Here is a 17,510-nt window from a genome sequence, read left to right as displayed (position 1 = left end):
TAGCGAGCACATTGATTCACAAGGCGAAATTTCACTCTAACGAGGCGGACGCTTAACTATGGTCTGAATTACCCCCATCATCTAATGTCCAGCCAGACCAGAGCGGGCAGACCACTGATTCCCCTCACAGCCATTAGACCTGTTTGTGTGACATTACATCATCACCATAAACACAGACAAGTTAGAAACATAGGGTGACATTCTATGCTTGCACATAAATGCGCATGTTTTTTTAGCGCACCACATCGCCGCAAATCGCACTTTTGCAAATCGCACTTTTCAGTCATAATTCGCATATTTAATGTGATGCGTTTTGGAGGCTGAAAAGTGCGAATAGGTGCGATTTGCGGCGAAGTGGTGCGCTTTTAAGTAACAAAATAGTGCGAATTCTTCCGCCGGTCATGTGCGATTTTTGGACCAACCGGAGTGCGATATACAAAACTGTCTCCGCATGAGTAAGAACCCCCCAACCTATTGGCCCACCTGTGTCCCCTCCATTATGCATCACACCCCCTATATAAAGGGTCATTGGCGCCATTTCACTCTTTGATAGGAAGTAAGGAGCATGGAGAGGAGCAGTGGCAGTGTGCGTTCAGGAACAGGTGTTGGTGGCAGAGTGAGGAGTGGCAGAGGGAGCAGTGGCAGAGGGAGCAGTGGCAGAGGGAGCAGTGGCAGAGGGAGCAGTGGCAGAGGGACCAGTGGCAGAGGGACCAGTGGCAGAGGGAGCAGTGGCAGAGGGACCAGTGGCAGCAGCCAGACAAGTGTGAGAGGCAGCAGTGTGGCAGGCAGCATGGCCACAGCAAGGGCAGCCTCACACCAGGCCCTGGGCGTCCAGCCCCAGCAGGAGGAGGTGGAGGATCCCCTGACATCCCCATCCTACAGCCAAGACCTTGATCATACCCCACACCAGCTGCAGGAGGGCCACATGTCAGAGGTGGAGGCAGATGGTGGTAAGGAGGAGGAAGACACTGCCATGGAGGAGGAGGGCTACATGGCTGGTGTTGAAAATGAGGAGGAGGAGGAGGAGGTTGAAGCTGGCCGCACCAAAAGTGGCAGAAAGGTGCGTTTTTCCTATGAAGAAAATGCAGCACTTGTCCGGGCTATCCTGCCAGTGTTTGAGCGTTTGCTTGGCAAATCTCACCACAAGACCACTGCACAGCGCAAAAGGGCTATGTGGAAGGACATCACCCAGGCGGTGAACGCTGTGAGTCAGCACAAGCGCCTGGTCCGCAATGTGAAAAAGAGATTCAACGACATCAAAAGGCAGTTGAAGAATAAAATGGCCATGGAGTTGGAGGAGGCCACCAAGACTGGAGGAGGAAGCCCCACCACTGTGTGCTACAATTCGTATGAGGTGAAGCTGAAGCGCATCATCCCCCCTGAGGTCCTGCCTGGCATGCACGTGGCGGATACCGATAGGCCACAAACGCCATCTAGAGCTGGTAAGTGTGACCACATGCAATCCTAAACATACATGCTAATGTATTATAACTATAATGTTCACTTGTATTGTTATGCTAAGTAAAGTGCTGCTGTGGAACTACATAGCCCAGCAAGGTCATGCACAAGAAATTGCCTGCTACTCCTTTAAAATTGCTGATAATGCTGGGCCTTGTTGTTCCACAACTGCTCACATTGATTAACACTGTAACATTCTTTCTAGCAGCCTAACATGTATGTGGACAAAAACCCAGAGGTGTACTGGTGGTTTAGCTGCCATGCCTACATAGCAAAGATTATACAATAGTTGTCATGTGTACAATAGTGTAATTTTATTAATGTCACAGAAAAATCTGTGGGTTCCAAAACAAAATGGTGCCAAAGAAATAAAGCAGTCCTTGTCCAAAGGGTATTGTCCATTATTGTCATCTCAATGCCTGTTTGCACAAAATGCTTCCCCATTGCAAGGTCCATAATGCCTGGCCATCTTTCCTTCTACAGATTGTCAATCCCGAAGTGCTCACGCATCCAAGACCAGAAGGCCCGTTGCTGCAGAATCTGCGGAAGCAGGTAAATGAACAAAAAACACACCATTACACATACAGTACACACACCCATGTCACCTCAACAATATCTCATACCACATTCAACTCCTGTTGCTACATTGCAACGGAAATGAATGTCATCTGAGCTACGCATGTGACATATTATTAATGTGAATGTTACATGCTGTATCGGGGTACATGTGTAAGTACATAACACCCCTAGGTATTTGCGTCCAGCATCTCAAGCCCTATGTAAAACAGTATAGAGGACAGTGTGGCCTATATATGCATGAGTACTTACCTCTTCTCTGTATCCACAGGTGCTATACAACTAGGGTCAAACCAAACAGATTCTTCAATGATGGTGCTAGACGAAATGGACATCATTCTTGAACCAGTCGACACCTTTGCGGCAGAGGAAGAAATACAGACCTCGTCACAGAGTGATCTTCCCCCAAGTGGGGTGTCTCCCAACCCACCCCCACCCACCAACACACCCCATACAGCCGCTTCGGCTTCCCAAGTAGCTAACTCCTTGGTTAATTTCAAGGAAAAACAGATAGAATTCATGGCCTCCCAAAGCCTCCAAATAGGTAATATCCAGGGGTACATGCGTGACACCTTCCTTCAGTTACGGAAAATGGCACGTAGTGTACGGGTAGGTGTAGGCACTCATGTGCGCATTGCTAACAGCATTGACACCCGTCTTGCTGAGCTAACTGCTGCTGTAAGGGAGCAGAATAGGCATATTGGCAGCCTGGCGCAAAGTATTGCTGCACTCACCCAATCATGCACAGCGCAGACTAATGCCTTACTAGCTATGCAGGCCCAAATCCAGCAGCTGGAAGCCAATGTGGGAGGTGGCACAGCATCCACCCTCAGCAGTGTATCCAGCACCCCAATAAGTGGCTCCCCCACTTCCCCACCCCGTCGGAGTGTTAGGACCCGTGGTGGGCTTGGTACAGGGTCTAGAAGTGGTGTAGGGGTGCCTGATGCTGGGAGAAGGTAGCTCCTACATATGTTTCATTATTTTTCCCATTCCCAATCATCTTGTAACATGCCCCCAGAGTTGTTATTTTTCACCTGCAAAAATGCAGATTGCGTCTGAGAAAGTATACAGAAGTAAAAATGTCTAGCCGCATACCATTGTGTTTGTGTATTATTTTTTAAGCAATTATTGTGTGCAGTCTAAAATATTGCAATGGTATATGACAATGGGATTGCACTAAAGTAGTGTGGGGTATCTCCTTGGCTGGCAAAGGTTGTGCATCTACATATTCCAGCAGGCTCTGACACTCATGGTTTGGACTGTAATGCTTAGAGTGTGTCAGGGCATGCTGGCACGTGTAGTTCCACACCACCAGTGAGACATGTTTGACTGCATACATCATTCATACATGTCTGAAAAGTACTTACAAGCTAGATATCAGCAAGGGATAGGTCAGCACCACCATCTGCATCCGTTGGGCTCTGTGTATTAGGCTAAATGTGGGTGGAAGCAGATGGTATTGGTCACACATTAGTTAATGAGTACACTTACAGCACAGGTACATTTTGCAGTACAGGGCACATGTGCTTACCAGAAAAGTATCGGCTGATGATGTGTGTGCGCACCAGATTCCCCCTCTGCGTACCCCTCACTACCGGAGGTGTGGTAGGTTGGGCTTCCTCAACGACTGCTGCATGCTCCTCCTCCACATAGGCAGGTTGAGACAGGGCTATGTTGTGCAGCATGCAGCAAGCCTGGATAATCATGACTACTTTGCCAGGGTGGTAAAGCAGTGTACCCGACGACCTGTCCAAACACCGGAAGCGACTCTTCAAGACGCCAAATGTGCGCTCCACCACATTGCGGGTTGCAATGTGGGCTTCATTATACCGGTGCTGTGCAGGGCCCTCTGGGGTGCGCAAAGGTGTCATGAGCCAGGAAACACAACCATATCCTGAGTCACCTAAAACACAGATAGGAAGTGATTGCCTTATATGGTAATGTATGTGTTGATTTCAAACAGGACACAATGGTAGAAGAGCAATATGCTTGTGAAAGAGGAAACACACACATTGCAGCAGGTACAATTAGGGACAGACAGGGTATTATGTTAAAAGGTACTTACCTAGTAGCCAGCCCTCTGGCATTTGGTGGTTGGTAAATCTGTTCCAGAGGGCTGAGTGTCTCAGAATATAGGCGTCATGGCAGTTTCCCGGAAAGCCTGCAACAACACTCAGGATTTTCAAATTTGCATTGGATACAACCTGCACGTTCAGGGAGTGCCGCCCACGCCTATTGACGTAGACGTGTCCCCGCACGTGCGGTGCCCTAATCCCAATGTGTGTGCAGTCTATAGCTCCCAGCACGCGAGGGAATGCTGAGAGTCTATAGAAAGCCAACTTGTGGTCCTGCCACTCCTGCTCAGAACTGGGGAATCTGATGTATGTCCGCCACAACTTCTTTAAAGCAAGTAACACTTGAGTGAAATGCTTAGAGAAAGTGGCCTGTGATACCCCCAAGGCCCATGAGGTCACAGACTGAGTGGAGCCTGTGGCCAAATAGTAGAGGGCACACATTAATTTGTGCAGCCCAGACACTGCATAGTTGCCTTCCCCAAAAGGGTCCAAATCCTCTCTCACCTGCTCATATAAGTCCAACAGGTTAATGCGGTTCAGCCTAAACATCCCCACAACCTGCTGATCCGAGAGGGAGTCCAGGTAGAGCCGAGCACGATACATACGTGGGGTACGCAGTAGTCGGGGGGCTACCTGGATCTGGCGCGCAGCTTCCTCCCTCCTGCGCAGCTCCTCCAAATGGGCCACATCACAAATCATCAACTCCAAACCACTCTGCAAAATCTCCATGTTTCAAACCCTCACAGGTGTCCTAAATGCTGTTGGGGTTTATGTAGGGGTGTTTGTGAGTGAAAATGAGGGCACCTGTGTTGAAATTAACCATGTGTGCACTTGACCAAAATGAGTTCTGTGCAAATTCGCCAAACAGAACCTGGTCTGAAATAAGTGCGATAATTAGACACCTAAAAAGTGCGATTTGCGAAAACGCATTGCATTAAATAAGCGATTTGTATACTTTCCTATACGAAAACATCTGGATGCGATATAAATGCGAAATAATCTCGCACTTTTGTTCCGCATACCTTAACGCACATATTATGCGATTTCAGCCCCTTAGCGCATCCCATTAAATTGGCGATTTCAGGGAAAAATGCGATATCGCCATTTTGTGGTCTAATTAACGCCAAAAAAAACAGATCTCATCCCATAGAATGTCACCCATAGGGTGAGATTTAATGGGATGAGAGATTCAGAAAATGAGAGATTTGGTGAGAAATCTCCAGTTTTTTTAAAGCGGCAATCATTTACACTGCAAAATCAAACTGGTTTAGCAGTGTAAATGATTGCTGCTTTAAAAAAAAATGGAGATTTCTCACCAAATCTCTCATTTTCTGAATTTCTCATCCCATTAAATCTCACCCATAGAAACATAGAATTTGACGGCAGATAAGAACCACTTGGCCCATCTAGTCTGCCCCTTTTTTTAAACATGTTACCTCAAACCATATTTGATCCTTATTTTTTGTAAGGATATCAATATGCCTATCCCAAGCATGTTTACATTGTACTACTGTATTTGCATCTACCACCTCTGATGGTAGGCTATTCCATTTATCTACTACTCTTTCTGTGAAGTAATTCTTCCTCACATTTCCCCTGAATCTTCCTCCCCCCAGTGTCAGTGCATGTCCTCGTGTTCTGCTGCTCCTCTTCCTGTGAAGAATGTCTCCCACCTGTACCTTCCTCCCCCTAGTGTCAGTGCATGTCCCCGTGTTCTGCTGCTCCTCTTCCTGTGAAGAATGTCTCCCACCTGTACCTTGTTAAAACCCTTGATATATGTGAAAGTTTCTATCATGTCCCCCCTTTCCCTTCTCTGCTCTAAAGTATACATATTAAGATCTTTTAGTCTTTCCTGGTACGTTTTGTGATGTAGGCCATGCTCCATTTTAGTTGCTCTTCTTTGTACAGTCTCTAATGTATTTATATCCTTCTGGAGTTATGGCGTCCAGAACTGAACACAATACTCTAGGTGAGGTCGTACCAATGACCTATACAGTGGCATTATTACTTCTTTCTTTCTACTGCTGATACCTCTCCCTATGCAACCAAGCATCTGACTTGCCTTCTTTATTGCTTTGTTACATTGCCTACCTGCTTTTAAGTCCCCTGAAATAGTGACACCTAGATCCCTCTCTTCCTCAGTAGTTTCCATTATAGTGCCATCTCCTATATATTTGGCTACATCTGTCACTCAAAGTGGGTGTCTGTGTCTATAACGCTCTGTTCCTGGACTTTCCTCTTAATGTGTGATTGCCTTCATCTGTGCTGAACACCTTTCTGAGAAATTAACCTGATTAAAACAGGTGATGGCAATCATACATTAAGGGGAAGTCTAGAAACAGAGCATTGTGTCCCTCCTGGAGAGGGTCATGTTGGGAGGTATGTGACAGAGAACCAGCCCAGTGAGCCCACAGACAGTGCCAGACACCCACTGCCTTCCCATGTTGCCCAGCACTGCTACTCCACAGCCACCAGGTGAGCGCCCCCCTCCCGCGATTTGCGGCAAAACCTCCCCCCTGCGCGCCCCCCCCCCCCTCCCGCGATTTGCGGCAAAAATACCCGCTCCCCCGCGACCCCCCCTACCGCGATTCGCAGCAAAAACACCCCCACGACCCCCCCTCCCGCGATTCGCTGCAAAAAGAACCCCCCCACGACCCCTCCCGCAATTCGCGGCATAACCACCACACCGCGACCCCCCCCTCCCGTGAATCGCGGCAAATCCTCCCCGTGACCGCCCCCGATTCGCGGAACCCCCCCCCCGCGACCTCTCTCCCGCGATTCGCGGCAAAAAGACCCCCCCCGCGACCCCCCCTTGCACGATTGCCGGCACCCCCCCTGCGACCCCCCTCCCGCGATTCGCGGCACCCCCCCCCGCAATTCGCAGCAGCCCCAGGATTAAATGGCACATGCAAAACACTGACATGGCGACATGGCTATGGTCGACAATGAAAAAGGTTGACATGAGTTTTTGAAGATTTATTTTTAATTTTTTTAATTTTTTCATATTCATTGTCATGTGTCGACATGGACACCAATGAAGTGGCACACTTATGTCAACATTTACATGTGTTGACCTTTCTGTGTTGATTTTTTCTTGTGGCGATTCGCATCACACCCCCCGCAACCCCCCCTCCCGCGATTCGCGGCACCCCCCGTGACCCCCCACCTCCCGCAATTCGCGGCAACCCCCCACCGGAACCCCCATGAACCCCGCTCTCCCGCGATTCGCGGCACCCACCCCCCGCAACCCCCCCCCCCCTCCCGCAAACCGCGGCACCCCCCGCGATTCGCGGCAGCCCCAGGATTAAATGGCACATGCAAAACACTGGCACGGCTATGGTCGACAATGAAAAAGGTTGACATGAGTTTTTGAAGATTTATTTCATTTTTTGAATGTTTTCATATTTATTGTCATGTGTCAACATGGACACCAATGAAGTGGCACACTTATGTCAACATTTACATGTGTTGACCTTTCTGTGTTGAGTTTTTCTTGTGGCGATTCGCGTCACACCCCCCCGCAAACCCCCCTCCCGCGATTCGCGGCACCCCCCGTGACCCCCCACCTCCCGCAATTCGCGGCAACCCCCCACCGGAACCTCTGTGAACCCCGCCCTCCCGCGATTCGCGGCACCCAACCCCGCGACCCCCCCCCTCCCGCAATTCGCGGCACCCCCCGTGATTCGCGGCAGCTCCAGAATTAAATTGCACATAGAAAACACTGACATGGCTATGGTCGACAATGAAAAAGGTTGACATGAGTTTTTGAATTTTTTTTTTTCATTTTTTGAATGTTTTCATATTCATTCTCATGTGTCGACATGGACACCAATGAAGTGCCACACTTATGTCAACATTTACATGTGTTGACCTTTCTGTGTTGATTTTTTCTTGTGGCGATTTGCGTCACACCCCCACCCCCACCCCCCCGCAACCCCCACTCCCGCGATTCACGGCACACACACACCCCCCCGCGATTCTCTGCACCCCACCCCGTGACCCCCCCTCCCGTGATTCACGGCACATCCCCCGCAACCCCCCCTACCATGATTCGCCGCAACCCCCGCCCCCGTAACCCCCCTCCCGCGATTTGCGGCAACCCACCCCGCGACCCCCCTCCCGCGATTCTCTGCAATCCCTCCCCTCCCGCGATTCGCAGCATCCACCCCCCGCGACCCCCCCTCCTGCAATTCGCGGCACCCTCCGCGACCCCCCCTCCCGCGATTCGCGGACACCTAAGTTTCAATACAGGGCATCTTTCATACAATTCTAACCATATTTCTCATATACAAACGTTCACAAATTAAGGGGGCGCAGCCCCTTACGACGGTGTGAAGAGCGCCCGTAGGGCGCGATGAATCACCTAGTTTATACTATATTTAGTCTTTGGATTTCTGAGACCCAATTGCATGATTTTGCATTTTTTGGCATTAAACTGTAGTTGCCATTCTCTTTACCATTTCTCTAATCTACCTAGATCCTCAATCATTGTTTTACCCCTCCTGGTGTGTCTACCCTGTTGCATACCTTCGTGTCATCTGCAAAAAGGCACATTTTACCCTCAATTCCATTTGCAATATCACCAATAAAGATAAAAGATATTAAAAAGCACCGGTCCAAGTACAGATCCCTGGGGTACTCCACTTGTAACCTTTCCCTCCTTTGACTGTACTCCGTTTACTACAACTCTCTGTTTTCTGTCCTGCAACCATGCTCGTATCCATTCAACTATCTTAGAATCCAATCCCAAGCTTTCAAGTTTATTTAACAGTCTGCGATGTGGGACAGTGTCAAAAGCTTTACTAAAGTCTAGATAAGCTACATCTACAGCCCCACCTTGATTTATTACTTTAGTCACCCAGTCAAAAAAGTAAATAAGATTTGTTTGACATGATCTTCCCCCAGTAAACCCATGCTGGTCCTGTAAATTTCTGGTTTTGAGATATTCTACAACTCTTTGTTTTAAGAGTGTTTCCATCAATTTCCCTAATACTGGTGTAAGGCTCACTGGTCAATAGTTGCTTACCTCTTCCTTGCTTCCACTTTTGTGCAGTGGGACTACCTTTGCTGTTTTCCAGTCCTCTGGGATTACTCCAGTACTGTAGCTAGTGACTGGTTGAATAATTCTGTTATTGGTTTTACCAGCTCCCCTTTAAGCTCTTTTAGTATCCTTGGATGTATCCCATCTGGCCCCATTGATTTATCCACTTTCAGTTTTGAGAGTTCTGTGAGGACTTTCTCCTCTGTAAATGTACTTGTCTCTCCCTCAGTTTTCTGACTATACTTGCAACTTAACTGTGGCCCCTTCCCCTCTCTTTCAGCAGTGAATACTGCCGATGAATTTCAGCTGCTGATGTGACCTTTAGGTGCAGAAATCTGATCACACTACGCTCCTCTCTGTCTGACCACGTGTCTGCCAGCCCCGCCGCCATCTTACATCTGATGTTGGGATAATATGGCTGACATGAGGCGCAGTATAATGGCCAAGAGGGGAAGCTGTTGTATACCTGCTCTGGTCTGGCAGGAAAATAGAACAAAATAGAAATCATCACACATATGAAAGGGACATATTTACTGTACCACCCTCCTAAATGGGTATTTTTGTCACCCAATGAAGCTGATTGGAGCACCTCCTACTAGCCCTGGCCCAATAATTAAGAGTTTCATTAAATATTCCCGCCTCGTCGCACTCCGCACCCCTTTCCAATGGCATCATAAGAGTTAGTTTATATTGTGAGTATCTCAATACCAAAATGTATTATTTTTTTTATTACCAGTTTCTTATACAGCGCACACATATTCTGCAGAGCTTTACAGAGAATATTTGAACATTCACTGCCCCAGTGGAGCTTACAATCTATATTCCCTACCACATGTACTCGCACACATAGACATTCTAAGGTTAATACTTGTTGGAAACCAATTAGCCTACCAGTATATTTTTAGATTGTGGGAGGAAACCGGAGTACCCGGAGGAAACCCGCGCAAGTACGGGGAGAATATACAAACTCCGCACAGTTAGAGCCATGGTGGGAATAGAACCCATGACCTCAGCGCTGTGAGGCAGTAATGCTAACCATTACACCATCCGTACTGCCCCGTATATATAACACATGGTGGGGATAGAACCCATGACCTCAGCACTGTGAGGCAGTAATGCTAACCATTACACCATCCGTACTGCCCCGTATATATAACACATGGTGGGGATAGAACCCATGACCTCAGAGCTGTGAGGCAGTAATGCTAACCATTACACCATCCGTACTGCCCGTATATATAACACATGATGGGGATAGAACCCATGACCTCAGCGCTGTGAGGCAGTAATGCTATAACCATTACACCATCCGTACTGCCCGTATATATAACACATGGTGGGGATAGAACCCATGACCTCAGCGCTGTGAGGCAGTAATGTAACCATTACACCGTCCGTACTGCCCTGTATATATAACACATGGTGGGGATAGAACCCATGACCTCAGCGCTGTGAGGCAGTAATGCTAACCATTACACCATCCGTACTGCCCTGTATATATAACACATGGTGGGAATAGAACCCATGACCTCAGCGCTGTGAGGCAGTAATGTAACCATTACACCATCCGTACTCTAACACATAACTAAACATTGTAAAACTCATTAACCAGTAACATACAATATACATAAGCCTTATCTTAAACCCTCATCTAATAAAGACACGGGCACAATACGGCTTGGCTAAAAGGTCACAGCTTTTTATTCCAATCACTAATTGACCTAACGAGAAAAAAAGGTGGCCAAGAAACAAGGCATTTCCGCTCCAGCTTTGTAACCTGAGCTCAGCTCTGGGAGTCAACTGAGATGTCCCCATCTATTGACAGATACTATCATCGTAGGGGCTCACCTAACCCTCATGGGCCAGTCTGGATGTGAACCGCAGAACGGCACAAGCAACGCCCAGGTCCCCTCGCACAGAGCAGGACAAACTCGCCAGATGTTCGGAGGGAAGGTGCCCCACCATGAATGCATACGTTCTAAATCCATGAAAATGCAGCGTTCTCCCACCCTGCTGCGCCTCAACACACAAAAAGCAGTGACAATCAAGAAAAACAGATAATAGGTTTTGGGCAGGTGGGCGGGATTCAGAAAAAAACTTCAGGAGAGCGTGCAGCTCCTCCCCCACTATTTAAGCTAGCCCCCATGGGACCCTCCTCCTGACATAATTGGCCCCTAAGGGTGACTGATAGGTCACCCCATGGAGGTATGCCTTGTGACAAGTTTGTCACATGACCTTAACAGGAAAAAAACATAGGAGTCTTAACCCCTCTCATGCCTAATCGGCCCCTCGTTTGTTCTACTGCTTGATTCATCAACCACAGAGAGTGTGATATATTAAGATTTTTGCTTAACTGGGACAATTATTATATTATTATTATAATTTTATTTATAAGGCACCACAAGTGTTTCGCAGTGCCGTACAAAGGAACAGTACAGAGAAAACTTGGCATAACATAGAATAAATAACAAAAATACTGTAGAGTACAAATAAAGAGCGCCACAGTTCAATACACATTACAGCTTAAATATAAGTCAGGGTTGCCGACTTTTAAAAGCTCCTCTCCGGGAGAAGCCCGAAGAGGAGACTTTCAGCAGGAGCTTGGGGGCGGGGCTTAAATGTGACATTGTTAAGACCCGCCCCATGAAGGAAAGTTACTTAGTTTGCCTATCTCCGTGGAGGGGGCGGGGCTAAATGACGCGATTATGATGCTTTAGCCCCGTCCCCTCCCTGGAGATCTGCAGACATAAGGTAATTTAAACGCCGTGGTTAGGGGTCGCAATCAGGGGGAGGGGAGCGGGGGTCTCCCAGAATCCGGGAGGGTTGGCCACCTTTCCGGGGGGCCTGGAGGGTGACCCGATTTTCGGGACCCTCCCGGCCATTCCAAGAGGGTAGGCAACCCTGATATAAGTAGTGAGGGCTCGACCTACATACTATAATAGGCTTCAGGTCAATCATGGAGATGAGTATGCGGACGAAGATGGTCACTGAGTGTTTGAGTATAGGAGAGCTGTGAGTGACATGTGAAGAGAAGAGGGCTTTGACAACAGGAGGGAAGAGGGCCCTGCTCAGAGGAGCTTACAAACTAGTAGGAAGGGGAAACAGACAGATTACAAGAGGTGCAAGCGAGTGGGTGGTGGCTAGATAGCAGGATGTAAACAGGCAAGGGGTCGGAGAACCAGCTAGTTTCTGCAGGACTAGTTTATGCAGTGGAAGGGTATGCTTTGATGAATAGGTGAGTTTTCAGTGCCCGTTTGACAATACATTTTTGAACCTCTGATGCATAACCACACCCCTCATGATGTTATACCCGCCCCTTTTAATAAGCTGTACTTTGATGAGAATTACTATAACAACATTCTCCGTTGCCATCTCTTCTTATACTGTACATCACATTAAAGTGATATTATAAGGAGCAGCAGAGGGCAGGCAATGTTTTTGGCTGCACTGACAGACTTTGAAAAGCTGCAGAAAGATTTCTCCTAGATTTATAAGAAGAAACACTATTTGCTCTGATGTCATATTTAATCATACCCTGTGTGATGATATGAGTAAATGACTCATTTTTCTCCAGAAATCTAGTTTTAGAGACTCGTCCTAACTCCCTTCATCAGCCGCGAGTTATCATAAAGTGCTGCAGATTATTGAGTTTCAAGAACGTCTTTTACCATCCACAGCAATTTCGTACCTTTCACTTTCTGACAGTGAAGAAACAGCGAAGCGCAACCCTGTAATTCCCGACATAAACACTCCGCGCTCCTAGGAATAATCACTTTTCACATTGAAAGGGCATTGTTACCGTTTACAGACCGAAATCTTATCAATACACAATCAATAGGAAATGGTACAGATTACACTGTGAGGGTAGACGGAGGCTGGAGACTAAACGGTCACGATCATGGGCTATCGCTGTCACCTGAGGGACTGTTGTATCGGACCATCACCAGACATTTTGGTGCTGTGCTGGTGACCCCCCCAAGGTCACACCGCACTGCAGCAGCACACACATGGTAACACCACACGGCACTGGCACACACAGCAGGGTTACACCACACTGCTGCAGCAAGCACACAGGTGCAGGAAGGATACAGTGTGTGTTTGATACAGTGCTGGATACAGGGCCTTATTCTGATCGGAGCGGCCAAACGTGCGTACGTTCGCCATTACCGCACGCTAGCCGTACGCGGCCGTTAGGGTTAAGTCCACCCACAAATCAGCCGCTTACGTACGGCCAGAAATACCGTAGAAGGGGAGTGCCGTACAAATGAGCGTACGGCAACGTACGCGGACGGCCCAGCCCTTGCACTCCTACAACAGGCGTACAACTGAGCGTACGGCGCCGTCTACGGCCGTCTTTCCTCCGTCTCACCACCGCCTTCTTGCGGAGATCTGAGCGTACGCCAGTTTGCACGGACGGGTCCCTATTGTTTTCAATGGAAAACTCAGCTTATGTCACCGCTCGTGAGAGTGAGCGTACGTCCGTGCACGCTGGCATACCCTTCACATATATGGACCTGCAAATCTTGCCTCTCAACTACTAATCTGACAATTGATTAATTAATCTATTTGTTATTCACTTATTGTTTTCTATTAACTCAATTGTCTACCTTAATAAAGACCTAATAAAACTACATTTTAACCCTCATTACATGTATATTTGTTATGTTCTAATGTGGCATTTTAATCACTATCTATGTGTCCCCATATTGCTGTTACTTTTAAATCAAGTTATGTTGGTGTTTCTGTATATGTACAAAATTATGTACGTAATTACTTTGTCCAAAATGTGTAACATGTATACCTACCCTGATGTTATGTGTGATGTTTTAATCGAACAACATTAAACATTCATGCATTTTCACTATGTGTTATTTTACTCAAAAACACACACATTCACACATCAATCATTACCCCTCACCTCAAATTACAAGTATAACGTACAGTACACATCTGTATGTACCTACCCTTACAAGCCCTCTAACATATTTATTAGTAAAAACACAGGCAATTTATAACAGAATTGAAACTTTTATTTGTAACAAACATAATAAGGGGGGGGGGGATAAAAATAAATTAAATGAGGGCCTCCAGTTGCCCAAAAAGAATCAATAAATAGAGGAGGGTCAGGAACATTTCCCTCATTATTCTGGCGACCTCCTCCTGTTGCTGTTCAGTGTCTGTAGTGAAGGGATAAAAAAAAAAAAAATAATATATAACATACACAAATGTTTGTTGTATTTGTACATAATAAAAAGTTCAGAGTTATGTGTGAAGGCCACATACATTTGTAAACTACATTGAAGATGGGTCTGCTGTAAACACAGTACTAAAAAATAATATGTTAACACACACATACTGTACATAGTAAATAACATTAATTCAATTACTCCTTCATCAATTGCTGTATCCCAATTGGTACTTTGGTTTTGGGGGGACTCTCCTCTAACCTCACAATTAGCCTGTGCTATTTAAGGGTTATGACATTGTTGTGGCTTAAGCACTCCTTACTATTTTAAATTTAGGACATTGCTGTACAAATTATAGGCCTACAGCTATGTTTGTAAAGCATGCATCCGCATGGCCTCACACACTATTACCAAAACAATCTCTACATTTAAGTTGCACCAGTGGCAGATTAAGCCTTTGGGGGGCCCGGGGTACTTTAGAGCGGGGGGCCCCCTTGCACTTGTCATTACTGGCCGCACACTGCATGGGCGAATATTATACTGTCAAAACATAGAGTAAAGGCAGAATAAACTTGGTCAATGGTTACCTGCAGGGGATATATATATATATATATATATATATATATATATATATATATATATATATATATATATATATATATATAGACAGGGGGTTGGCGGCACTCGGAATAATAATAGACACCATACCACATGAAAAGCCTGTGTTTGTCCCTCTTGCCCTCACTCTGGAGGAGACCTCACAGTCCTAGTGCTGCCTCTGATTAAAAACCCTCCTATGACTAAGCTGCTGCTGCTGTTCTCCATGGACCTTAGAAGCATGTAATGAGCTCCACCAATCAGAGCTCAGCACAAACTTCTCAGCCTCTGTCCTCTGGTGCAAAGTGTCATGGGACTTAGTCAACTCCCAGAAATGCACTGCACACTTGTGCAATCAGTGTGCCTTGCCTCCCGATGCTCAGCACCATAAATCATTGTCACATTGGCAGATAGGTGAAGCTGCAGCACTACCCCACCCATGCACAAAACATTTAGCTAAATAAAAAAACATAACTTAAACATTTTATTTTTACAAAAAAAAATGACAACCACAGGGGGCCCCTAGCTAGAGGGGGTCCCAGGGGCACTGACCCCTTGCGCCTCCATTATAATCTGGCCCTGTGTTGCACATCATGCTGGGAACTGGAGTTACCCAACACCTGGAGCCACATAACTACCACACCACTAATGTCGGATATCTCATTGGATGTACTGTTATGTCAATTATTCAAGGGGTGAGGCATGGCCACACTCCAAAAAACCACCAAGGGGAGCCTTGTTCCTGGAGAAGGACAGGACACACCTCATGGTCGGCCTGCAGTGATATGTTGCAACTAATGTTGATGTTGGATACACATATGTGGTTGTTGTGATTGTTTATGTGTAGAAATGTGTAGGTCAACATTAGACACATTATTTACTTACGGCTACTTGAGCCATCCTGGGCGCCGCTGGTTGGCTGTGGAGTGGTTGGGGGGGGCAGGAGCAAGGAGGATGGTCCTGGTGTTTGGACCGAGGTAGTGGGTGTGACTGGGGAGTGGAGAGGTTTGGGGGTGGGTGGTGGAGAGGTGTAGGGGGGTTGGAAATGGGGTGGGGAGGGGGGGGGTGGGGGTTGGGGAGGGGGTGGGGGTTGTGGAGGGGGGGGGGGTTGTGGAGGGGGGGGGGGTTGTGGAGGGGGTGGGGGTTGTGGAGGGGGAAGGGGATGGGGAAATGGTGTGGGTCCAAACTGCACCCTGGGTCTCCTCTTGTTCCTCCTCCTCTTCTTCCTCCTCCTCTTCTTCCTCCTCCTCCTCTTCCTCCTCCTCCTCCTCCTCTTCCTCCTCCTCCTCTTCCTCTTCCTCTTCTTCCTCCTCCTCTTCCTCCTCCTCCTCGGCTGCCTGGTCCCGGGCTGCCTGCTCCCGGGCTTGAATGCGTGCCCTTGCCCGTGCTGAAATGTTCATGTTGATGGCATAGAAATCGAAGATTGGGTTTCATAAAAAAGGGGGAAAGCAAAATTCACATTAGTCATGCTCATAACCTTCACAATTATCATTGCTGTGAAATTTCAGACATTTATGATGCAAACTATTTGATATCCTACACCCAAAAACTGATCAACTACTTAAACCCCCCCTATACACCCCCTATACACCCATATACCCCCCATATACCCCCCATATACCCCCCATATACACCCCATATACACCCATATACACCCCATATACACCCCTATACACCCCATATACCCCCCATATACACCCCATATACACCCCCTATACACCCATATACACCCCCTATAACCCCATATACCCCCCATATACACCCCATATACACCCCCTATACACCCATATACACCCCATATACACCCATATACACCCCCTATACACCCCATATACCCCCCCTATACACCCCATATACCCCCCATATACACCCCATATACCCCCCATATACACCCCCTATACACCCATATACACCCCCTATACACCCATATACACCCCCATACTCAGGAACATATTTATAAAAAGTACACCAAACATTGCTAAAAAACGCTGACATACTAGTAATCAAAACTTACATCGGGCAATATGGCGGCGAAGGCTGCTGAGTAGAACCGGCTGCCGCCGGCGCAGGTCGGACCAGCGCCGCTCAACCTGGCCCAGGCTTCTGCGGACGCCGGTTGTGGAAAATATCAGGCGGCGGGCAGCATTATAAGCCCGCCGCTTGTCCGCATTAGATACATATGGGCCCCTGGGCCCCAGGTGACGATCCATCACTTCCACCAGGGCCAAAAGCTCTGATGTAGAAAAGGGCCTGGCTCTTGTAGAAGTCATATTGGCAATGGCGCAGTTATTAATTGCAGGTACATATATCACTTTTGGTGCTTGCTGATTGGTCGAAAAAATTGTTTGTTTGGTATTAACTTTATTAATCCCTCTTATATTAACAAACTGGATGCGAATAGAAACTTACGCGGACCGTTCCGATATACACACACCACAACCAACAGCATGCATTCAATGAAGAGAGAAGTACTGTATTTACAGTGTGCGGAAAATAATAAACGCAACCCTCTACTTATAACTACGCTGCTTAAAGGGGGCACGATACACCGATATGCATGGGGAGGAGTCCTGTATA

General features: G+C 47.3%; 1 protein-coding gene across 1 annotated transcript; it reads left to right on the top strand.

Moving 5' to 3' along the window:
• Nucleotides 1-972: 972 nt before the first annotated feature.
• Nucleotides 973-5,211, top strand: LOC146075282 (uncharacterized). The gene is made up of 3 exons (XM_083184372.1): nt 973-1,442; nt 1,942-2,010; nt 2,306-5,211. Exons 1-3 carry the CDS (start codon nt 974-976, stop codon nt 2,992-2,994), a joined length of 1,227 nt encoding a protein of 408 aa, XP_083040498.1. The 5' UTR covers nt 973; the 3' UTR covers nt 2,995-5,211.
• The last annotated feature ends 12,299 nt before the right edge of the window (nt 5,212-17,510 follow it).

This window comes from Crinia signifera, chromosome 1, assembly GCF_055691185.1.
Source record: "Crinia signifera chromosome 1, ASM5569118v1, whole genome shotgun sequence".
NCBI lineage: Eukaryota > Metazoa > Chordata > Amphibia > Anura > Myobatrachidae > Crinia > Crinia signifera.
This window is presented reverse-complemented; position numbering and strand designations above follow the sequence as displayed.